The sequence below is a fragment of the Serinus canaria genome, chromosome 2, assembly GCF_022539315.1.
Source record: "Serinus canaria isolate serCan28SL12 chromosome 2, serCan2020, whole genome shotgun sequence".
NCBI lineage: Eukaryota > Metazoa > Chordata > Aves > Passeriformes > Fringillidae > Serinus > Serinus canaria.
Genome location: NC_066315.1, coordinates 5,593,224 through 5,619,223, shown reverse-complemented (window position 1 = coordinate 5,619,223; position 26,000 = coordinate 5,593,224). Strand labels below are relative to the sequence as shown.

Genomic DNA, 26,000 nt, shown 5'->3' with positions numbered 1-26,000 from the left:
CAGATGATGCCCCCAACCTGGACGTCTGTAGGTCCCAGGAGATTTTTGTGTGTGCTGTCACCTGTCAGAGCTAAGGGCATGGAAGTCAGAAGTTACACCTATGTAAGTAAAACACAGATCTTATCCTCCTGTTTGACCTAAGAAACGCAATTTTTCTCCAAAAAAGTCACAAGTATTTGTAAGAAAACTCCAGTACCTGCTCTAGAAAAATAACGACCTGTGAGTACTTAGGTGGATAAAATTATCTGGCCATTACAACTCAGGATGTGCAAGGCTAGGGCTGGCCAGAAACCACAGCTGCTCAGCAGAGGATGTTAACAGCAAAAACTCCCCTGGAACCAGCCTGACCTGGTATTTTCTTCTATTTTGAATAAAGGTGAGCTAAAACTTTGCCAGACAAACCTCATCACAGCCACTAACTGCTAGTCTCTGTATGAGTGTTGGATGTTTTACAAAATGTCATCCCTCAGAAACAGCAGTTCAGCAGTGTTCCTACTTGGATTAATCCAGAATATTTTAAGCCTTTGATCTCTGGCTGCAGAGGAGCAAGGCAATTTTTTCTAATGTCTTCTGTCTTCCTGGCCCTAGATCTTTTACCACACTGAGCAACACACTGCCCATAATAAAACAGAAATTCATTATTCCAAGGGTCGACTCTTAAAACTTGTCTGAGAGGAAGAACTTGGCAAAAAGATGGACTGCCAAAGTTAATTTATACTGTTATCAATTCAATAGGCTTAAATGGGCAGTGAAAGCGTTTCATAAGTGTTCATTGTTCAGAGTTCAAGCTAATACCTTCTGCTAAATTGCATTTTGAAGTTTAATCACAATCTACTTTATGTTTCTTTTGGTAATTGGGATTTCTCCACAGTATAATATGAAAAACTCAAACTAATGGGCTTCTCTGATGGAAGTTTAAATTTTGGAAATTTGCCTTGCAGTGCAGTCAGTGCGAGTGCCTGAAATAACCCAGAACCTTTCACCCAATTAAGATGTTAATATTTTGATCATTAAGAAAGTTTCATATTATTACAGGCAACAGCAACAAAACAATCATCATTTGAGGTGTTATTTTGGAGTGTAATTAATGGGAGCAGTTTTACCCCTCCAACACACGCATGCCCTGCCTCACATGGCATGGGAGCTGTTGGGGAACTGGCTGCTGCTCTTTTTGTCCAAAATGCTAAATGTCAGCATTTTCTTTATCAAAGGGAGGAACAGTGAGAAATGCTCATTTCTGGTCAGCCTTTTGCTCCGGGGAGGGACACGGATCCTGGGAAATGGCATCCAGCAAGCTGTGACTGACTGACGTGCAGTCCCGGGGCCGGGCACTTGTCCAAATGCATGTTGTCAACTCTGCTGCTCCTGATATCAGCTCTTTCAATGCCAGCCTGGCTTTTCTCCCCCTCCTTTCTTTCTCTCCTCCATCAGCTCACTCTGTTTCCTGCACCTTAGGCGTTGTGCTGGGGACAAATATGTTTGCCTGGCACTGAGAACTGAATAAGCACCCTAAAACTTCTGTTTGTGGTGTGAGTGCTCCACTCACGTCAGCAGAGATCTGACACAGGAGTTCTGCCCCACTCTACTGCCACAAAATAAACACAAGCACCTTTCTACATGTAGAAGCCCAGATGAGGACATAGGTGCTTTAAATCTGCTGCTGGGATTTACAGTCCTGTTTTCTTTTTTTAATGCCCTTGCTGCTATTCTTCTGAAGACAATAAATCCAGAAATGGTCTCTTTTATTGCCAAAAATAATTAGCCAATAATTGAGTTCTACACAGTTTTCAAGAAGCGAAAGATACAGCTTAGAAAGTGATAAATCCAGGCAAACTATGTACAGAATACCAATGAAACCCCCCTGTTATCTTACTTAATGATCAGAAAAATATTGGCCCAAATAAAGGTGACAAGAAGGATGCTGTAAGATTTATTGTGTGCAGCATGCATGTACACACTGGGCTCACTCTCCTCCCAGTGAGAACGGGGGAGTCATCAGCAGGATTTAATGGTATTTTATCTAGTTATACTCAGAGAGAACGTGTCCCACAGACTGGAACTGCAAACAGACAGAATATAAATACTATTTCAAAGGGCATTAGGGTTCCTGACAGCAAAGTATATTTCCTGCAGTAAAAGGCTGAAATTAATGTACCCTGTCAAATAAACACATGGCTTCATGGTATCTCTGATTTATAGGTGTTAGAATTATTAGGAGCACAAGATATTGTCACAAACAATTCTACAACAAAATATTTGTGCACTGGCATTTTTATAGCAATTTTCAATAATTTCAGCTACACTTGCATCAACCTGGAATAATTCCATTGAATTTTGCGGAATCCCTTCAGGTTTAGAAGCAGCTTTGTAATGAACAGGAATTGTACAATAAAATTTCCACTGTGTACACAGGAAACAGATGTGGGTCCACATGCAGATGGTGAACTTTCTGTTACCTGAGAAGTTTCTTTTTTTTTTTTCCATCTTACAAATGATGCATCATAGCTAAAATAAACTTACAGTCTCCCTGAAGAAACTAGCTGTAGTCCTTGACTCAGTGCTATGAGAAAGGAAAACCATCATAGTTTATTGGTCCTTTCTGACCTCAAAATTATGAATCTCTTACTGGTAGAAACTTGGAAGAAAAGCCATCAGAAACAGTTTCACCTTGTCAAATGAAATGAGTTAGTAATTCTGAAATATATAAGGGGAAGAAGAGAATAGAAGCTTGGGGTTTTGATCTAGTTTAGAGCAATATAGAGACTGCACCCATGGAATAGAGACTGAGGGACAGCCAGCTCTATCTTTGATGTGTACAGAGGCAGTTACTCATCTAAACCTGTCCTCCCTGGGAAATGTGTTTGGTGAAGTCCACACAAAGCTATACAAGGGGGGAGAACTGTCCGTCGAGAAAAAACCACATATGATTGAGAGAGCAGAGTGTGCTCTGGAGCAAAGAATACCCATCCAGTGTGCAAAATCCAGGTACTGACAAGCCCTCAGGTCCTCTGTGCAGACCCAGATCCAAACATCCTGAAAATGACAGTAGAGCTGCTGCTGTGCCCAGAGTGGTCCAGGAAAACCCCACTGAAAAGTGGAGCTAGAAAACCTGAGAGGCAGTGAAAAACACAGTCCTGCAGGCAATATTCCCTGCCAGGTCAGGGAAAGGTGAGCCCCAGGAGACACAGCAGCAACTCTCTGCAGTTTCAGGATTCCTGGAGCCAGGGGTAATCCTGAGGCAGGAGAATGGGGCAGTTCTCCTTGGGATGGCACAAAGTGGCTCTGGGGGAACTGGGAGCACAGCCAGAGCAGCCAGGGCTGGTGGGGTGTGCGTGCCTGGAGCCCAGGCTGGGCTGGGCAGCGCTGGGGCCGGCAGCAGGCAGGCAGCACTTTGTGTGTGACCCAATTAGCCACTGCCTTGGAACAAATCAATAATGGCATCTTCTGGAGACGAGCAGGCCAGTGCTGCTGGCTCGGCACTGAAGGCACAAAGGTGTGATCTCTGCGGAAAAATGGCATCCAGGAGGGTCCTGTCACTGCAGAGGGGCTGAGTGTGGGATGTGGCCAGGAGCCACAGAGCCACTAGTCACTGCAGCGTGGGGTTTTGTGGCATTCACATTTTCTTAAAAATCCCTTCACCCAGGATTTTTCTCTCTCGGGGGTCTCTGTGGTCAGGATGACCCCAAGATGTGTTAGAGAGTCTCTTTTCCCAGCCTGGCAACTGAAGACAGAGTCAGGATTGTTCTGTTCTGGTTCCCAAGGTTGTTTATTTGCTGTTATCTACTACATTCCTTCCCTGGCCTGCCGAGGTCCATTCAGCAGGTCAGTCAGTGGCACACTGCCCACCTCAGAGGTGATGTTATCTTTTTATACTAAAAACTACGTGTACACTACTTACCATAATTTCCCAATACCTATCACCTATGTTAGACAGTTTGTTTCTATCCTAAACCAATCCAAAAGTGCCACTATTACCCAGAAGATGGAGGCTAGGAAGAAGGAGAAAGAGGGACAAGGCATGCCCAAACTCCTCCACCTTGGGACCCTGAGCCTCCATTCTAAAATCTCAAAATTCTACTTTTCTATCTTGCAACAAACTATCATTCTACTTAAACTTTTGTGGCTTGTAAATCCTCATATAAGGTTGGTAATTTTTTCCATGGGTTAAAATCCATGGGTCTTGGTCCCTGTGCCAAAGTCTCTGAGCCCCCTGGCAGGGGCTGGAGCCATCCAGGGCAGCCAGAGGGACGTCCTGGGTTCTGACATTTCTCTTGGGAAGCTGAGAAGCCTCAGAGAAAAAGAAAAACAATTTTTTATCTCATTTGCTTCTCCTAAGTTGTGCTCACATGTGGGATGTGTTTGAAGATTGTTTATCCACAGGGGATTGTTTTACTGGTTTCTGATGTGAGTTGTTTTCACCCTTTGGCCAGTCAGGGCCAAGCTGTGTCAGGACTCTGGAGAAAGAGTCACGAGTTTTCATTATTATCTTTTTAACATTCAGTAAGTATCTTTTCTGTATTCTTTAGTGTAGTTAAGTTTAGAATTCTAAAATATAATATAGTATCATAAAATAATAAATTAGCTTCCTGAGAACATGGAGTCAGATTCATAATTTCTTCCTTTGTCTGGGGACCCAGCAAATGCAATAGGTTTTCTCCTCAGTGGCATGCTGGGTGGCCAGAAACAAAAGGTTTGAGTAAGGCAACACATGTAGTAATTCAATTTAAGGAAGGGCAGAAAGATGTAACAACCCTGCTGGACTGACTCAAATGAGAAGGAAAAAGTAGAGCCATTCCTTCAGGGGGTACTACTAAAATTTCCTGGCTGTAGGGACTCATGGATGAACAGAAGGATCCAGACAGTGAGCCCAAAAACCTGAACCTCACTGAGACCGTGGTGATAGGTACAACCTAGAGTTAACTGTAAGTGCAGGATGTTGCATTTTGGGGGCTGATTTAGGACACCCAGCATTACTCATCTGGAACCTCCTTTAGGTCCATTTATCTCAGGATTCCTCTGAACCAAAAAGTGATGTCACTGAAAAAGGCACACACTGTTCTGGGCTACAGCTGTGGGCTACTTGAAAGGGAAGCACGACTAAAGCACAAGTTTTTGAAGATAAAAGCTTTGCACTTAGATATCCAATGTAAATGGTACAAACCCCTCTGAGGTCTGAAACCTTCAATGTAGCTAAAGTGCAGGTAAGTTGTTGTAGAATCCATTGCATTAGTTGGACTGGACTCTATCCACTTAATTATCTCATCACCTTGCTGTCCCCATAATCTATTTCTTTCTTCTTCAGAGCACTGAAAGGTGGTGCCACATATGAAAAATGGTCATAAAGTAATTACAAGACACTCTGTGGAAGCTCAAGATGGTAACCTCCACATTTTAATCATCTAGGAAGCCAAAATGAGAACCCAAAAGAACCTGGAGAAGATGCAGCCAGTACATTAGTGTGGTTGCTGCTGAGCTCATGGGAGCTGGTTTCCTGCTGGCAAAACCCGTATTTTTCATGTCAAGTACAGGGAAAAAATTGAAAGAGAGTTATTCTTTTTTCTCATTATGAGGCTAAAAATCATTAAATCCTTAAGAAATCTTGTGGGCTGAGAGGGAGAGACTTCCCCAGCACTATGAACAGGTCAAGGAGAAGGGGTTAGATAAAGACACAAACTAAAATGCTGCAGTGACCAGCAGCAACACACATGTCACACAGCAATGACAAATTATTTTAGCTCAAGGCAGCTCTTTCTCAGCCTCACTCCCCATTTCTTGTGCCCGTGCTTTCATTGTTCTGTTCTCATTTTGGATCCTTTCACTGTGGGATGTGTGGGCTACAGGTACAGGTACCCTGGTTCTCTGAGCAGGCAGAGCATCTCACTTGCATCTCAGTAATCAAAGGAGATTTGGGAGCCATCAGATGGGCTCACTCCTTCAAAACCCTCTCAATGACAGTGCCACAGATTGGCAGCTTTCAGGAGGATGGCTGCTGCCAGTGCAAGCTTTGATAATAGAAATGGCAGCTGAAATTTAAACTTAGACATTTCCATTACTCAGAGGAAAATGGGCAGTCACAGAAGGTTTCCTCTTCATCTGAAATTTCAAGCTGCTGTGTGCAATGCTCTGGGGCCCATTTCTCATAGCCAGAATTTTAGAGTAGTTCTGTGATTTTCTGGGAAGAAGCTGGGAAGTACCCTTTCTGGTACAGGAGCTGTAAGCTGAGATGATCCTCACCCTAAAACACCCCACTGAGATCAATAACTTTGTGGTTCTGCCTGAGACCAGCATCCCTTTAGCCTCTCTCTTTTAGACTGGACAAGTCAGACTGATGGAAGCACAGGATATCTGGGCTGGGATCTTCAAATGACAGAGAATGTGTAAAGGGTGTGGAAGAGTTGTGTAGGTTTTCCAGCTGTGCACTGCAGAGGCATTCATCCACATTATCCCTTTTTATGCATCTCCTGTCACCTCCTCTTCCATGCTCCTGCACCAAAATCCACTTGCAGGAGGAGGAAAATGCATTCTGGCAGTGCTGCCAAAGGGCTGCTCAATTCCAGGTCAGCCAACAACTTTAAAGGGAAGCAGGGTACATTGTCTTCTCCTCAGAAATAAATGTACATACACATTCCCTTTGTACATACTAAAATATTGAAATATGTAAAAATATGGATTGTAATTAGGGGAAAGTTGGAATAGATTTGAATGTTTAGCATACCCTTGGTATTTCTTGTTTGGTTTCTGCATGATGCCCTCTGCACAAAATGATACTTCACCCTAATTGTGCCCTCTCAGTGCAATCATGTAAATTTTGCTCTTGTTCATGTTGTTCTTCCTTTGGGATCTCTAATCTTGTTATCCTGGACATCCTGGAGGGGAGGAGGTAAGGACACCCATGGAGCTGGGGCTTGCAGGATTAAAACTTCTGGCTGTGAGTGAGAAATTTATTCCCCACAGTCCCACAGGGATGTCCTTGGTAAAAGGGTCAGCCCACTGTAAGGTCCCACAACTCAATATCCAGGGAATTGGGATTTCATATCAGCCTTCAGATACAATACTTTCTCCTGCAGTAACCCACATGTTGATCAAGAGAATTTTTCTCTGAGTCCAGAGATCATCCATCTTTGGAATGGGCATCAGTAAAAATGACAGATCTTTCAATTTGTTGGCATCTGCTTTCTCATGGCTCTGCTCTTTTTAGGGATATTTACAGCTGTGCAAATTTATTAGGGTTTTGCAGAAAAGCAAATGCAAAGCTCATCACACAATTATAATTTCTGCTGTTAAGCTTCTTCCTATTTTTGTTTATTTATTATGCCAATGTATTTTGAGTTTTTGAGTTGGAACAGCCTTGTACACACACATTTTCCCCTCTAGTAATTTGTTAAAATTGCTTTCTGGATATATGAACTCTCTGCTTATTTGGACTTTTTCTGCAGTAGACCCCACAGACCTGCAGATAAAAACTGCAAACCATTGATCAGGGCTCTGCACAGGGGAACAGCAGTGACCTGCAGCAGCTGTTTGTCCAAGCCTGGAAAGCACTAGTGACAAAGCTAATTAATTCATTTCTCAACTCCATGCCTTCTGCTTAATGCACATGCCAGCAGTGAACCACATTATTTCACTGCAATCCAAATATCTCGTGGTAATGTGACAATGTTCCTCTAATGTTTGTTGAGAATTTCATTAAAAGATACAGTGGGAAAGCAGAACCTTGGTTTCCTTCTCCTACTGGGTTTTGTTTCCCCCTGTTTTGTTTCACTCTGAATCCCCAATGTTTCTATTGCATGTGAGGATGTTCCAATATTAATGAAACTATGAGGAGTTTTCTTAATATTTCCAAATCAACTTTTATCCATAATATTGTTTCAGTGAAATGCCTCTTTTTCTTTCTACGTCAGCTCTTTCTCTCATGACTCTAACAGATCTTGCTAAAGCTCTAATTCCACATTTACAATATAAAATGATGATAACCTGTTTCTTCTACTAATTTACACACATAATGTAGCTAAAGTGAAATCTACATTTCTACAATTTAAAGCACATTAAGACATGAAAATCCCAAGCCCTCCATGTCCTATGCTGGGATTTATCTTGCAATTGTGAATGTTACTATTTATCTTGAGAGAGGAATGACACAGAGGTGCAACACCCACCCCTGAGCATGCACAGGCACACACTTCCAGAGCTCAAAATTTCAACAAGCTCTTGCCTTCAGTGTGAAGGAAAAAAAAATCTGAGAGTGCTTGAGATTGTTACCATCTGTCAGGCATAGCAGAAAGGTGTGGGCACCTTTAAAGACCAAAAAGAAAAAAAAATTACCAAACCCAGAATTAGATAATTAAACATATTTATACACTACTATTCACATATTCACTAGGCAATATTTACAGCTCACTTGATACTAAGGAACAGCCCTGGTTTAAACTGGGATAAAGTTACTTTTTTTCCTAGTAGCTGGTACAGGGCTGTGTTTTGGATTGAGAATGAGAATAAATGCTCAGTATATAAACTGGGGGGAAAGCTGACCAGGGGCCCCTGCTTGGGAACTGCCTGGGCATTGATCAACAAGTGGTGAGCAAATGCCTTGAGCATCACTTGTTTTGCATATTCTAGTTCCACTATAAGTACTATATCTTTATTTTCTTTCATATTAAACACTCTTCATCTCAATTAATTAAATTTACTTCTTTTTTTTCCAATTCTCGTCTTCATCTGCTGCATCCCCATCTCACTTTTCAAATGTTCTCTGCTTGTTGGTTCAAATACAGCCAGGGAATAGAGAAGGACTTCAAAGAGAAAAACTAGATATTATTCATTCTAGCACACTGATCCACAGATCATTTCAATAAAATAGTCCCTAAACAGACACAAAAAACCCACCCTAAAAGTGTTTACCAAAAATTTCAGACTTGTCTTTTTGTTACCTAGGTTTTCTATTTGGACAGGGGAGCTTGTGATTAAGTTTTCTGACCTCTTGCTGTTCCACTCCCCAGTGAGATGATCACTGTGAAAGACTTTTTGGTGATGCACTGACACTGAAGAGATTTCCACAACACAGCAGCAGAAATTAACCTTAAGCAGCTGATTTGTGCCCAGCTCCTGACACAGAGTCCTTCCTTGGAGCTTTTTTATGACAGTCCTTCCTTCTCTAGCAACTCTTTTCAGACTTTCTTCCCCTCAGCCATGAGATGGAGGATCCCTCCTGACTGCTGGATCTGAAGCAGGAGCTTTGATCCAGTGCCTGCTGAACTCCATTGGTTTCAGCCAGTGTCAGAAGGTGCTGGATCAAGGCTGGAGGTTCTGGAAAACATTAACTAGATATGGTGTGTGGAGCCAAGAGATAAAGCTGGTAGAAAAGGGAGAGGGGGAGAAGGAGACAAAGAAAAGCATTCCCCTGAAGATGTTTCTTCATTTCATACACTGCACAGGATTTTTCAGCCTTTACTACTGAGTGCTCTGGAAAAAAAAGGGAAATCTGCCATGTCACACCAAAGAGCAGGCAAGTAACTTTCTCTTGTCAGAATACAAATGATAACACATCTTCTCTCTTTCTCTGGTGCCTTGTCATATCATCCTCTGTCTTATTGTATTTTAAAGAGAACTACCTGGCCCTCAATTCTTGTTGCACAAATCAAACCAAGACAGAGCCCATTTTGAGGAAAAATCCTCCACTAACCTAAGATTTGCTCTGTAGCATTCCCATGATTCAGCTGAAAGGCAAAACAACCAGTCTGCTGTGTAAGAAAGGATTTAATTGCTCTGGTTAGAAGAATTAATCTAGACAAGCGCAAAGAATACAAAGGAAATTTCTCTTGTTGGAAACTGAATTTTGCTCCTGGATATGCATCTGTAACTTCTTCTGAAGTTAGCAGCATATCAAAGGCAGGATTAGGCCTAGGACCATTTGGATCCCTAGCCATGGATCCAGACCAAGGGTGGGAACAGAGGGCATTTAATAAGATGAAATTAACAAATATTTGCATTGCCTACCTGCTCCATTTCCGTAAAGGTGCTCTGCTCCTCATCCTCCTCCTCGATATCCGACTCACCCACAGCAATAGGAACACAAATGGACAGGTCAGGATTGGTCATAAAATCATCATCTGTAATTGCTGGGTGTTTCTCTCCATTTTTATTGACCCCATCCTCAGCACGATTCTCCTTGTGGCTCTCCGCGTCTTTGCCGAGCTCGGCGGTGGCGTGGCTGTTCACGCAGTTGTTGAGGGCTCCTGAGTTCTGGGCAGCGAGTTTCATCATGGCCTTCTTCTCAGCTGTGGTCTTGGGGTGCCTGAGGACGTGGCAGCAGAAGTTCCAGGCGGCTTTTTTGGCGTACTGCAGGCCCCTGTTGATGCGGGCGAAGGCGAGCTGCAGGTTGTTCATCTCGCCGTCCTCGTCCGGGGCCGAGAGGTTGTCGGCACTGAAGGAGCTCAGCAGCAAGGCAAGGAACAGGTTGAGCACCTGGGAAGAGTAAAGTTAAAAGGAAATTGTTAATTTTAATGTGGAGGGCATGTGTGTGTGTGTGTAAGAGGTTTTACAGTGACTTCTGTGAGCCAGAGTAGTTTGGTAAGAGGATCCGTGTTTACCCCTGCAAGAATTTTCTACCAAGGTCGTTGACATAGAAACCAAGAATGAAAGGAGGATAAATAAGAGAAACCTGGAACTGCCTGTTCCAATGAGCACTTTGTCCTTCGTGACCAATGAGTAAAGTGTAAACTTGTGAGTTTTGTAAGAATGTATAAAAAGCATGCATGCGACAATAAAAACAGGTTTGAAGCCTTCTGAAAATGGAGTGTGTTGCTTTGTATTGTGACCATCTCAAATGTGACATCTTTGGTCATGGAAACAGGAAGATCTGAGTTTCATCTCATCTGTGGCACTGTAGCCCCATCATGGAAATTCCTCTAATTACAGGTGGTTTCAGCAGGAAAAGGAATCTGCAGGCATTTTCAAACACATTGACCTCAGGTGCAAAAGATTAGCATGGACAATAAAACACACTGACATTCCCTTCCTCCCTCTCCACCCCCAACACCCCAAAACATGGAAAATAAAATGTAAAGCTCAGAAATAGAATACAAAAAAACCCAAAAGTTCTGCAAAGATCTCACTGCAGCCTTTCAGTTCTGAAACAGGGTCTATAGGAAAAATGGGGACAAACTTTCTTTTAAGATTGTTGTAATAGGACAAGGGGAAATGGCTTAAACTAAAAGAGGGCAGTCTCAGACTAGATTTATGGAAGAAATTTTTGAAGATGAGGATGGTGAGGTACAGGTTCCTATCACTGGAAGCATTCAAAGTCAGGTTGGATGGGGCTCTGAAAAACCTGACCTAGTTAAAAACGTCCCTGATCACTGCAATAGGTGCCCTCTGAAGGTTCCTTCCATCCCAAATTATTCTATGATTCTATGACAATGATGTACATAGGCAAGGCACTTCAACCACACTGTACATTTGGAAACTTTTCTAAACATTTGTATGCATTTTCACAGACAGTCTTGTTTTAAATATCCTCTGGGCTATGAAGGAAATCTATTGTGACTGTGAATAAACACCTCTGAGGTCATATAGCTTCAAAACCTTCTCCCTCCAGGCTAAAACAAGCCATCACAACCAGATTACTGTGGCCAAATCTGAGCAAGACTCACTCCCAAAGCAGGCTTGGTCCTGAAAATGCTGTTACTAGTCAGGAAAAAAAAACAACAACTATTTGAAGATTTTCACAGGTCTATGAAAGGATCCAAACTGAACTTGAGATTGTGTGTTGCCTTCCTCTTGTTCTTGCAATTTCAGAACTCTCTACTTTTGCTGGCGGAATGTGGCAAGATTAGACACAGCTAGGTGTTTAAGTGATATATTTGATGATGTTTAAACCTCTTTTTACACCTCTGCCCCAAATAAATACCATTATATCCAATAAATAAAACCAGCTTCTTGTCCAGGGCCATGTTCAGTAATATATCTCATAGGCTGGTCACCAGTTGCTGTGCATTGAACATTACAGCTGCTCATGGTCTGAGAAGAAATAAATTACAGCTTTTGTGCTGGATTTACCAGGGCAAAAAGTTCACACTGGAGGTGGATGCTTGGGATGACAGGAACAGGGCAAAGGTGACTCAAACCAATATCTGCTAAAATATATTTACCCCAAAACAAACCAATCCCAAATTGCCTGGTATCAACTCAACTGCTGCCTGTGCCAAGTGGGTGGGTGACAGCTCTGGGTACTGGCAAGGAGAGGTCGGTGCTGCAGCACTCCTGCCATTTACAGCAATAAAATGGACTTTGAGCAGGTATTTTCTCTGTGATCTCTTAATGCTACCAGAAATTCCTGTAAGCCCCATAACTTCTCTCTTTCTGATAGCACTTTAAGTTGATAAGACCTGCTAGACCAACATAAACAGCATGAAAAGTACTTCTATTTAACTGGGCCTTACCAAAGAACCACAATCTTTTTGCTATCATCCCCTTACCCTGTTCCCTCCTATTTCAAATATTCAGAATACATGGGATAGAATTCTGAAAACCTGGTCCTAATCACTCTGATGGCACTGTGTTTGAAGTGCCCTGTCAGTGCTGTTTTGTAAAGCACCCTTTGCAATCACTGTGACTGAAAACAAAAGCAGTTGGTGGCACAAGCAGATGCCCCCATCCATTATGAACCACTGAATAAAGCATTGCTGCCCCAGCACTGCCCTGCTTTAAAGTAAAGTGAGAGTAAAGCTGATTGTTTCTTAGCTGGTCCACCACACTGAGAGCTTGTGTGGGTCTCCTCATCCCTGGGGTGGCTTGGTGGGAATCAATTTTTCCTTTCCCACCCCACCTGCAGGTATTGCAGCTGATGCTGTGTGAAACCAGAGCAGTGGATGTGCAGCCAAGCAGGTGGGAGCCCATCAGGGAAGGAGGCACTGATAGATCCCCTTTGGCCATTTTCAACCCAGCTGGACAGCAGGATGAGATCTCAGAGATAACCACACTGCTACAAGGGTCCTGAAAACAATCACGGGTGTATGTGAGAGGGAGCAGCTGGAGGAAGGGAGGGGATAAAGGAATCCAGAATAAAAAAAATCTCCTGGATTCAATTCAATTACCTTAACAGAGGTGTCTGCTGATGCTGGAGGGTATCTGAGATATCTGCACCAGACCTGCAGGAGGTCTGTGACCTCCAGCTACCATCTAACCTGGGCAGCCCAGGTGTTGCAGGAAGAGACAGACTGGCCAAATTTAGGGCACTGAATTCTTCATCAAGGATGGCAGCTGCTTCCAGCCTCAAACACCAAACCCTGAGGGCTTAATGGTGCATCTAAGCCTCATTTCAATCAGAAATTCATCTTGTGGACAACAGAGACTGACCAAACACAGGTGACCATGCCAGTGCTACGTGCATCTGCCAATATGGCCAGTGCCATCTGACCCTTCCATGCCCAAGTCACCCTCAGGCAATTTCCCAGAAGGACAAAAAAATATCAAAAAGCTGTTCTGGGAGATCTGTGTCCAGCTGGAGGCCAGGATGGACACCTTGCAGTATCCCCAGAGGTCCTCAGGCAAAACTGAGCCAAGCCCCAGACCTCTGCAGAGTAGTGGTAGCCCAGACACCTCCATACATGAAAATCTCCTTGTGTGCACAGGAATTTTCTTATCTGAAGCTGAATTTCATCCTTCATTAACTCTGCTGTTCACCAAAGGTTTGAAACACCTTGTCTCACTCTTCTGTATTCATTTCAGACGTCAAGCTACATATATACTTTAGATATGTTTGTCTAAATACACCTGCAGGTGCATGTAGCATCCTCAGTATTGTTATTTACCACAGATTATTAAAGCAATCTTATATTCTTCCCAGAAATGCAGCTGAGATTTTGCACAAAGAACCATTTGCACTTCATGCTTTTAGCCAAAAATAAATCTCAAATATCATTCCCTGCTTCCTTCATGAGCAGGTAACCTCAGAGTTGCATGGCTGGGCATTCAAACAGAATGAACTGCTGAATAAGCACTTTATGTTTACTTATTCCCACATTTTACTGTACACTGCATTTTCCAGAATAAAAATATATGCCTAACCCATGACACACCACATTTCCTGTAAAAGGTTACTAATAATACCCAGTCCTGCTGGCTGCTAACACAGTGCTTTCAGTTTAAGTAAAAGCAAACTAAAGATTACCTCAGTTTCCAAAAGCAATGGCAGATTTGTGTGTCCACATGGATCCCCTTGCAAAGAAATCTGCTTTCCAGTGACACTGAGCAGCCAGGCTGCGAAAGCAGGTGGCTTTTTTGGTCTTTGAGGTTGGGAATCACATGACAGATGCACTCAAAGAACCCCAAATTCTTTTAGTATAATTATGTTAAGCTTTTAGCCTAATGATAATCCAGCATGCTTTCGTTGACCTTCTCACTTCTAATGCCTTTTCCAAAGCTCGTGACTCTGGTTGTGCCAGTATGAGGCACAAATTATCAGATTAATCCAGCTCCATGTCAGGTGCCTCCCTGAGGTGCTTAAGCTGCAGTTTTCCCAGGATGTCTGCAGACAATGGAGACTGTCTGGCATCCCAAGGGATGTTAAGGAGCTCAGCAGTGCCCACCAAAGACTAAGCAAGCTTGGATTTTGTACTCAGAGCTGGAGTAAAGGTAGATGCAGGTCAAATAAGCCACACAGAATCACAGAGCATCTCAAGCTGGAAAGACCCATAGAATCATCAGGTCCAGCTCTCTGCAGGCCAATCTAAAACTAAATAATTTGAGAAACAGCACTGTCCATCATCACACCCAGCAGCCCATCTTGGCGACAATCCCACTCCAGGACAGAGGTGACCAGCCTTTACAACCAGACAGCCTTCCCCAGGGCACAGGGGAGCTCAGGGTGCTCCAGCCCCACCCCAAGCAGCAGCACAGGGTGACAAGCCAGGCCCAGTGCAGATGCTGCACCAATTCTGAGCTGGCAGAAAGTGAAAAGCACAGGAGCCTGGAGCTGTGAGGCTGATTCCAAGCTCCCCATCCATGGGGGGCAAACAGGCTGCTGGAAGCACCATCCTCCCCAGAAAGCTCTAGGCAGGGAGCCACATATGCTGCTGTGGTAGGCTGCAGTCTGAGTATCTCAGCTCCATCATCTCCTGTTGTGTCAACACAGGGCAAAATCAGACAGCTTCTATTCAGATGACACCTTCTCATCAAATCCAGTTTGAAATAGATCTGCAAGTGCTGCTGCTGAAGTTAGAACACTTTTGGAACAAAAGCATGAGACTGCTTCTTCCTTTTCTTTCCACCTTTTTGTTTGCCTTGATTTGGCAAAAGTGGGACAATATAAATCTTTATGTATTTAACCTTCCATCTGTCATTCAGCCAGAGAGTGTGCAGGGCTCCTGAGCTCCTGTGAATTGACTCAGCCCTGCATTCACTGCCCTGGACCCTCACTGGTGTCCCCCAGGAGGAGGGGAAGGGATTTTACACCTTGCTTCCCTGGGGAAGAGAAATCTCCTAGGAGCCAGCCAAGCAGGTTTTGCTGTAACAACAGGGTCCAGAGTGGAAAATACCCCTATCAGTGAAATCTGCCATGCAAAAAGGAAGCCATAAATCCAAATTGTAACCCTGTGGCAGTTCATTGTCACTTCTGTCACTCAGCTGCATAGGAAAGGCCAGACAGTGCATGTGAAGTACCTGCCAGGATCACCAGCTACTCATTTAACACTTTTTTTCAGCTACTCATTTGATACTTTTTTACTGTGGATAAAACAGAGCCCATACACCTGCAGTGCCTGGTAGATACAGACCAGCCAAGAAGCTCTTCAGGCACTCTCTGACCAGTGAAAATATCTGATTTTCTTCCTTCCTGTTCATGGATGGCAGTGGACATCTGCACTGTTCTTTGGCTAGCACAGATGGGAGAGATGCAGTTTGTTCTTTGGAGACCTTCTAGCAAGTCTAACAAAATAGGTGCCAATTATTATTTTTTGTTTACTGCAGCAGAATCCACTAAGCTGCAAAGAAAAACTGCTCAGAAAGGGGATTTCATTGCACTAAGTGTTAGATCTAAGTTAGAGATCTGCAGTAATGGGTCAGTAATGTAGTCAGTCTCTCTGGAGGATTATTTCCTTCCTTGGAAGTGTATTTTCCAATCCTTTGTATGTTTCCATCCCAGGGCAAAGTCTACTAAGAGAGAGCATTCCTGCAAAAAGCAATTTACATGACCACTTATTTTCTATATTCCCTTCCTATTCTTTCAGCTATTTGTGCTTGGATAAGAAGCTTATATCCTCCCAGCCCAGTTTCCCTTTATCCTGCAGTCAATCTCATAATCCCATTCTTCTGATATCTTAGTTTCCCGCTGTCAAAATGATCATGATACCACAAGATTGGCAAGAGGTCCCTGTGGCCTGGGGCAAGTGAGGGAGAGCAGAGGTTGGACACCATCAATCTCCTTCATTTTTCTTGCCCAGGACCAGCTAGGAAAGCTCATGGAAACGGGGATATGAATTTCTTGCCTTGCAGCCACACAAGCTCCCGAGTGGAAAGTGTTTGGACCAACAAGCAGGACAGCAGCTGCAGGTGGGAGGGTTGTGGGACACTGTAGTGCCACTATAACACCAATTCTTCCAACAGGAATTTTTTCTCATCAAGTCTGTATTAGTCTCTTAGGTGAAATAACTGGTTTGTCTGTTTAAATATAAGAAAATGAATTTTAATAGGAACTACACAGCCAATACAGTCTATTTCCCAAGTAAAATCTCTGAACTACTTCATGATGGCAATGAGAGGGGATGTTCTTAGGAAATAACAAATCTAAGTAATAGGGTAAGAATAATTATTTCATATGCAAAAAAGTGGCTGTAATTTCAGAGATTTCATGTGAATGATTTCTATTTACTCAGAAAAAGGAGAGAACAATGCTTAATTTTACCACTGTCCTATGAAGAATAAGTAGGGAGGCTGATACAGCTTCAGCCATCTTCAGGAATGGGGTGAGTTGAGGGTGTTCCCCCTGTTCTGATTGTTTTTGTGGTATTTACAATAAAGCTGGGGGTTTTACCAACAATTCTTCTCTCCAGGGACTGAACTTTATGTTTCCCTGCAGTTTTGGTGTGTCTGGGGCAGCTGTTTGAGCAGTGCAGGGCAGGGAAGGGATGCTGGAGGGCAGCTGTGCTCACCTGTGTTTGATGGGGTGGGGAATGATCACCCAATTTCTCACTTCAGAGTTTAAAGGGGTCTCTATAATCAATGGGGCAGATTCCTCAGTCCTGCTCACTTCACTTTGCACAGGAAGGACCAACCTCTGCCTTTCCTCATCCCCAGGTCCTGCAGCATCCCACAAGCTGGAAGAACAAGGTGCCTGTGTCCTTGTCAATGGAAACACAGTCCTGGAATCATCAATCTGAGGCAACCTGTGACACCTCTTACCACAACCTGGTGGTTGCCTCGTGTTTCCAAGACTTTTTAATTTGTTATTCACCTACGTGCATATTCACCACTGTGCAGACAAATTGTACCACTCCAAATCTGGTCAAGAATTATTGAATTTGGATTTCTTTTGTAGCTGATGACTTTCAGCATTATTTTTTCTCTAAGTATGTTCCTTAGAAGTATTAGAAGATGAGTCTTTGGAAACCAAGTGTTTTCTTGAAATTTCTAAAATTCCAAGTCTCCAAATGTTATATGTGAAGAGGAAGAGAGGGTGAGTGGAGTCAGATAAATTCATCCCACTGCTAGAGCCACAGCATAAAAATAAACATGTTTCTGCAGGTTTTTCATCAGATACCAAAACAACATTAATTCACCAGAGTAGCAAGGGCTCCATAGAGCTGCTGTGGACTTCTCAAAGCACTGTCTAGACAGACAAAACGTGCTGTGGGACAAGTCCAGTCGAAAACTTTTCCCAGCAAAACCAGCTGTGTTTGTGATGTTCAAGGCTCAAGGTACCCCAAAACCATCAGGGAAACTATGGAAAGTTGATTGTTTGCAACCCAAGAGACAATTACCCTTCTGCTAAGTCAACAAAAGTGCTTGGCTGTCCTGCTGAGGGGGATGTCAGGACAATCAGGGAGCAAGACAGACTGCACAGTCTGGGAGTCTTTGCTATTGCTGCTCCCAGCAAGGAGTGATGATCAGTGAGAAACACCTGCATTACCTGGAATAATTTCACTGGCTGCATGCAAATAGCTGCTGCTCTACCAATTACACAACAAAAAACCCCTCTAATTTTGGATGCTTCAGCTCTGCAGTTTCTACCTGAAGACCAAACCTAACCCTAGGGGGCTCATGGGGAGGACACTGCCCAGCCCAGGCAGAGTGGGATCCCTGGAGTCATCCTTTTACAACTCAGATCCTACACCTCCACAGAGAGGGGGACACTCAGTTGGGACCAAGGACTGTGCTAAGTTTTGCCCTGAGACATCTCAAGGCCATTGTGTCCCTTGGGCACTCAGGAAGGGACATCAAGAGAAAGGGAATTCTCATTCACACATGGCAGAAAACAGCTGGGGAAAGGTAAGCCACAGAGAACCAAAAGGATCAAAAAACCCACATGGAAACACAGTAAAATTAAAAGAAAACCAGTGATAATGGGCACAGTAATGGCTCCCTGTGGCCAATATATTACAACAAAGAAAAATCACTATGAGGGTAGGCCCAGAGACTAGAAAATTAGATCAGAGAGTCAAGAAATATTTAATATTACCTACCCCCCCTTTTTTTTTTATTTCAGGGAGAACATGGTTGCCTTTAAAAATCTTACTCTCTAATCAGTTTTCCAGGTTTAATATTATAATTTGGGTTCCCTCACAAAATCACACTTTCCTATTAAAAACTGGGAAATGTGAAAAGGATATTGAAATGTGAAAAGGATACCTCTGCAGTGAATTTGGGAGGTGTAAGGAGGTTCTGATTTTGTGCATTTTCCAAGTGCAGATTCCTGGAAGGGCAGAACAAAGTGACAGAGCTGCCTGCCAACCAGGAGGCCTTCTTTCAGAAAAGCTCCAAAATAGATTTCCACCAGTAATTTTGCACAGTGTGGAATCTCCTGCCTTCACAGCACAGGGCTGGGCTTGTGGCTTTCACAGACTTCTGTTGGAGGAGCCCTATGACTCAGAAGTGGGACAAACCCCCACATTTCATGAAAGAAATGGGAGGATTTAGCAGCAGAGGGGCCAGTTCCATCTCCAAAATGAAAGCCCTGCAAGGTGGGAGGTGCTGACACACACACACCTCCCTGCTGTCCTAAAAAGTGACCCATTTCATCTGCCAGCACCTGCTCCTGGGTCCCAGAGTGTCCTCAATGGTCAGCCCATCCCCTTGGGTCTCTGGCTCAGCTGTGGCTAATTCTACACATTTTTTAATGCTTCTGAAATTCCCATGGAGATATCCTGTTACAGTTCCAGCAGTTACAAGAGGTCTGGAGAGGGACATGGGACAAGGGCATGGAGTGATAGGACAAGGGATAATGGCTTTAAAGTGAAAAAGGAGAGATTTAGATTAGTTATAAGAAAGAAAATTTACACTGTGAGGGTGATGAGACACTGGAAGAGGTTTCCCAGAGAAGTTGTGACTGTTCCATCCCTGGAAGTGCTCAAGGCAAGCTTGGAAGGGGCTTGGAGCAACCTGGGATACTGAAGGTGCCCCTGCCATGGCAGAGGGGGTTGGAATGAGATGATCTTTAAGGTCCCTTCCAACATAAAGCACTCTTTGATTCTAGAGCAATGAAGGCCAGAACTGACCAAAATGGAAGAAAATACATTTTAGGTAGAAGATAGTGAAAGAAATGGAAAATTTGGTTCATATTCAGTTAGACCTAATTTAAACACGATTCTGGCTAAGAATGACCCAAAAAAAGCCCAGGAAAAAAAAATTAACAAATTAATCTGGAGTCTAAGAAAATAGAACAAAAGGGACTTAAATAATAGCAAAGAAACAAAAAAAATATAAGAGAGGTGAAAAATCAATAGGTTTGGTTCTCCTTTCACTTGTATTGTTTGCAATAATATAAAATTGATGGAATAGATCTATATCTTTTGGAGAGTCTCTTCAGTGAGTGTGGGTCAGTCAGTTTATTGAATTTAGAGAAGTTTAACACAGTAAGACACAGATGAGTGGAATTTCAGAAAGATGAAAAAATGTGGAATGGTAGCAGGAGACCAAAGGCAGGACCCTTTTGCAGGAATTTTTTACTGTTCAATAAGACCCCAAAAGGCAGGAAATTGGCATCTGATCCTGTGTGCTACATTTATTTTCCAAGTGCATTATTCAGCATTTTTCCTTGGGAAGGCACAGACTGTGTTGCCACACATGTGCTGGTTGGAGAAATCCAGATATGAATGTGCATTGTACATGAAAAGATAAATTCCAGTGTCTCTTAAAGATCATACACCTGCCAAGAAGGTTAAGTCTGTCATGACTCACTGGTTGTTTCACATATTCTTTTTAACAAGATATTTCTAGAGGCAACTGTAAGAATGAACAGCTCACTGCTTATTTTTGGTGAAGGAAAAAAATATTTGTAGCAGTGTTGTTTTTTTTTTTTTTAAGTATAAAATGTTTAGGAGTAGTGAATAATGTACTAATTTTGTACCACCTGGTCTATTTTAGCATTAAAACCTTGCCTTTCCCTCAGCACATGTTAGGAATAATTCTGTTGCCATTACCCTCTCAGTGACATCCAGACAACTTGCACTGTGACATTAATAAAAAGAGACACATTTAGTTGTACCTACCTTTGCACACTCTTGCCCAATTAAATTTGACTCAGTGCCTTTTAGATTTTAATAACTACCCAGTTATTAGCAAGAACTTAACCACTGACAAACCCCTACTTACACTACTAACCAAGGACACATGTAGTACAAAAAGTGGGCAGGTTTACCCTACTGATGCCTACTACACCAACAGGGTTGCAGTTTTCCAAACAATAACTTAACTCCCCTTTGACCCCCTGGAATAAAACCAAATCTCAGCAAGCAATCCACTAGAATCTTCACAAGTAAAATATCTATGAGAACATAAAACATACATCTGGTGTATCCTATTAAAAATATTCCATCTTGTCAGTAGTTTATAGAATGGAGTCAGTGCTTAAACAATATTTTTAGAGAAATATCTTTGATTTGTAAGCACAATTAAAACAAAATGTATGAGGATGGTTTCCAAGGGGTTGGGTCAATTGAATTGATGTATTACCATTCTTATTCCTTCATATTACCAAGATACCTCACACCCATAAATGTTAATGGAAGATAGTTTGGTGTTCCCTTATATGCATGCCTACAGAAGAGCACTAGCATTGTTACCAGATTTTATTTCTCTCTGATATATCCTAGTGACTCATTTATAGATCAAGAAGCAATATTTATAATTCTACTGATGAAAATCTGCACCAAATGCCAAAATCTGTCACAGTCCACTAATGAATCTGCTTTGGATTATTGCTTTGGGAATTCCTTATGTCACCAATAAATTTAAAGAAAAAAAAAAAAAGGCTTTAGTCCACTTTGTGTTTTCAGCCTCCTTTGAGCTTCATCAGAAGCAAAAACTCACTCCTTTTCTGTATGCCAGCTCCTACCGGGATTTGAGCTAGCTGTGTTTTCAAATATCTACCTTACTGTGGATGAATATTGCAGGGAAAAAATTGGCAGATTTTAGTATATATTCAACACAAACACCATGTAATACCTTGAAAACACACTTGTCCCCTAACACAAGATGCAAGCTCAGATTTAGTCACCAAGTGCCAAGACTCAACTCTTCAGAAGAAACAACTGAGCCTGTAGCAGAAAGACTCTCATAAATCTGAAGTGACAGAAAGAGGCAGATTACTTTTTAGAAGAAGGTTTTGAAAGTAGTCACTCCTCCTATTTATTTTCAGGTGCATTTCCCTCACATATCTGGGGGGAAGCAGCCCTAAACCTCCCAGATTTGAAGAGACTCCACTCAATATACCATAGAATGGCATTTTGGAAACCCAGCAGTCTTTGATGGCTCATCATAAATACAGTGAGATTAATTTCCCCAGACGTTTTAGCACCAGCATCTGGTGTTACACATGGGGGTGGGATATATCTACCAATAAAATAAATTATAGCTATTTATGTGGGTACTGATAAATCATACAGCTGTTAAAGCCTGGAGTGTCAGGCAAAACTTTGTATTTCAAGTAACCCACAAGAGGATGGAGACTTTCCATCTCTACTAGGAGCCATCACAGGCAACTGTGCTGATTGATGGTTGGTGTCAGGAATAATTTTTTTGAAGCATCAGATGATGCCATCTGTTTCTGGTGGACATTTCTTTAACCCTGAGGATGTTTAATACTTAAGCAGACATAGCCAGATGCTTGCCCAAAAGCACTGACTACCTGAGTGCTCTGCTTCCCAGGCACTTCTCAAGAAAGGCTGGATAATGGGGAATACAAACAGCTAAAATTGCTTTGGGACACACAGAGTGTTCAGGTAGCTGGCATGGAAATGATGAAGGGAGAAGCTGGGAGATGTGCTGGGGTTTCGCTGCCTCCCTCAGAGGTTTGAGCTCTGCAGCATCACACCAAATATTCCCACTGCCAGATGAGTAGGAGCAGGAAGGACAGCAGTGACATGCTGACAGTTGTTCTGACACCACTTTCTTGGTATCCCCAGCTGAGCTTATTGATGGATTCTGGGCTGCTCTCCTGCAGAGCCACATGTGACTCGGGAAAGTAAACTCGCCTCCCTTACATAAGCGCCCGAGCTGATGAGACAGACTCAAATGACACTTCCACTTCTCACTAATGATCCCTTGGGCTCCCTGGCTTCTTCTGGACCCTCAAACTCTCCAGCCCTTGTTGCCAGTATTTCCCAGCTCTCTCTATGGCTCCTGCAGGTTTCTGATCAATCCTCTCCTCCCTGGTGCCCCACGTGCCCTTCGCTCGCCGCTTTGCAGATTTTGTCTGTCCTGACGATGACTGCTCCTGACGTGCCTATTCCTGCCTGTTTATCTGCTGGCCCTCTCAGCTGATGTAACCAAAACACAAATGCATATTTCCAGAATGTTGGGAGCTGCTGAAAGAGCAGATAAGGTGAACAGCAGCATCCAGGTCATGAGCAATGGGGTGCAGAGAGAGGGGAAGGAAGGGAGCGTTCATGTGAGACTTGGGACAACCTGGACTCTCTTCAAATCTCCTGTGGCTTCCCTGCTCCTTGAAAAAAGCTGGTTTTCCACAGGTTTCACATAGTTGCATCTTATCCTCTCTTCCTTCCATTGTGCAAGAAGTGGAACCATTGGACCCCAAGGAGAGTATGTGCTTAGAGGCAGAAGTACAACATGTAAAGCTTGAGGACAGTGCACACCTTTATTGTGATTTGAAAATTAAAAACCTAAACCCTAAATGTTGTAATTTCGGTTGTCATACCTTCTTCTCAAACCTGCTTTAATTTCCAGCAAGCAGATCTAACCTAGTTAGATTTGCAATTAGAAGGCACACAATATTTTAAAATTCCATTTCATTTATATTAATAATTAGATGCAAAACAAATACTACATTTTCCTTCAAGGAGATTAACCTTTATTCTCACAGTGGATATCTTCAGTGTCCCCCATGAGTAAGTCATGTTCGTCATTAAATGCAAAAATAATTACTTGATTCAGGGCAGCAAGTCTTGCTGGAACCCTTGAGTTAAACATTTCTCTAGGGATAGACAGTAAAACCCACAAAAATGGGGCTTTGGTATTCTATATTTGTATATAATTTGTAAAGAAAATAAGGAAGTACCTAGAAAATGCTATCATATGTCATCAGAGTTCCATTTGCATTCATTTATTGACGAAGGTTGTCTAGATTCAAGAGGCCTGGTACTTTTTGGGGCAAAACAACCCTTCATCACCCTTTAAAAAGTTTTATAGTCTTGAAATACCCTTGTTTAATGCTTCCTGTCTTTTAAAAGCGCTGGGGTTTTGATGGATCTTCCTTCAGTGACAGCCCTATCATGTCAGGCAGAAACACAAATCTCCATCTGAAGACCACCTTTGACCATCCTAATATGCTTTTGTTGTCTGAGCTCTTGAAATGTAAAACTGTAATCCACTTTTACCCAGGCCTGTAAGATGCTATTTTGCTATTACTTCTGGTTTTACCACAAGGGATAATGATAGTTCTCTGTACCCATTTCATTTAAACAAAGAGAAAATCTGACATTACCATAAGCCTCTTTCAAGCCCGGACGTGATCTGCTGAGAAATTTGCAGTGATGGAGAAGCATCAGCATTGAGTGAGACAGGACTTTACAGCTACTCCTACGCTAATAAATTAAATGTGTTCAGGGATATTTTCTGGCACTGAGGGCAAATGCAAAAGAACATCTCAATCTGTGTTATGAAACTTCTTCATACTCTGCCCTGACCACAATATTCCAGCTGGGATAGACCCGTGCAGCTCCCATAGAGCTGATGGATTCCCACAGGGTGGGCTACCAGTTCTCTTTCTCAGGTGGCCACATAGACTCACTCTAATGTTCCTAAATTAGAGATTGTGGTGCTCAATTAGTGCCACTCAGTAATTAATTATAGAAAAGCGTTTATACAGAAGCAAAGCCCCCGTGTTGAATACCATGCAATCCAAATCTCAGCTCTGTATCACACATTTACACACTACACATTACAGCTGCCTCTTTTGTGGCTTTTTTATCTGTTTTCTTCACTCTAAACATTGAACTAAAGGCAACTTTAGCAAACAAAGCAAAGAAAAAAGTATTAGATAGACACATGGGACCCATTGACACCTTATATTGCTTAGGGTCTCTTACTTAGGAAAGTGATTCAGGGCAGGGAATTGCTGTGAATTTCTCCTCATAGATTAAGCTTCACATAAAGCTGTAGTCATTTCTCTTCCCCACCCAAACCATCCTCCCAGTCCCAAATCTCTCCCTTGCACATCTGTCGGGCCAGGATCTGTGCTAAATGACCCTTCATCTTTCTTGCCTTTCTCCTCCTTCGAGGCCATTATTCCCAGCCAGGTTGCATTGGTGGTGGACAATGTTCTCGTGGTCAGAAGGGAGACTCTTGTAAAAGAACAGGATGAAGTGGAAGCACCAAGAAGTTCTGCATTGCTCCCATTCATAGAATCATCTCCTGCTTTGGATTGAAAGGGACCTTAAAAATCACCTATTTGCAACCCCTCTGCTATGGGCACAGAACCTTCCAGTAGACCAGGCTGCTCAAAACCCTGTAACTTGATTTTTTTCTTTCTTGCCCAGCTGCAGAACTGTGTGTCTGTCAGAACAGCTCTGGTAACACATTTTATGAACAGACTTTGTCTGTTCTAGAGGGAAACGGGGGTGAATGACTTCTAAAGAGGTTCTGTTGGTGCCTGACCAGTCTGAAAATCCATTGATTTTAACCTGATGGAGTTTTAGTGCGACTTTCCCAGAACACCTCTTTAAGGATCTTTTCCTACATGGAATTGTAGAAAAGGCATGTAGGCAGGCACAAACCTCTTCCACCCAAGAATGTGACATTTCCATATTTCTGCCTGTCTCATGGGCCAAATTATAACAGAAAAAACATCCATAAAGGCTTCCTGAGATGTGGAAGCAGAATAGAAAGACAGGTTTCAGGCACATTTGACAGAGAAAAGTTTCCAATGAGTTTAACCAATGTGGTCACTTCAAATCTCATCCAAACCCTGCTGAGCAGCTCTGCTGCCAGGCACTGAAATTACCATAGGAAAAAACAGGACCAGAAGGTCCTCTTGGGTCAACATATCAAGCCTCAAAGGGATTTCTACAGCTCTTTGCCTCCTAGGATGGCAGGAATAGAAATAGGTAGATTTAGGAGCATTTAGCCTGTTCTATTTAGATTTTTTGGGTGGTAAGATATTTCATGACTTCTCAGACTCCATTAACCAGATATGACTCTAAAGGCACCCCCATATATTTATTTCAGATGTAGATGTTCACAGTGACTGATACATATACTCTCAAATATTTTCTGTTGGTAAGCTACTGGATCATAACATAAATATTTAAACAGGGCTGAGTGCATGACCTTAC

At 42.7% G+C, this 26,000-nt stretch overlaps 1 protein-coding gene across 4 annotated transcripts in view; it reads right to left on the bottom strand.

Annotated features, from left to right (window-relative positions):
• The window catches only part of LOC103812707 (sodium channel protein type 5 subunit alpha-like), a 172,024-nt gene that overhangs the window by 62,878 nt on the left and 83,146 nt on the right, over positions 1–26,000 (bottom strand). For 3 of the 4 annotated variants that reach the window (XM_050971419.1, XM_030235031.2, XM_050971420.1), the window contains one exon: positions 9,994–10,461. In XM_050971419.1, the coding sequence (XP_050827376.1) occupies positions 9,994–10,461 (468 nt within the window). Of the gene's footprint in view, positions 1–7,974; positions 7,984–9,993; positions 10,462–26,000 lie in introns of all 4 variants that reach the window. The other variant, XM_030235037.2, reaches the window with a different exon arrangement.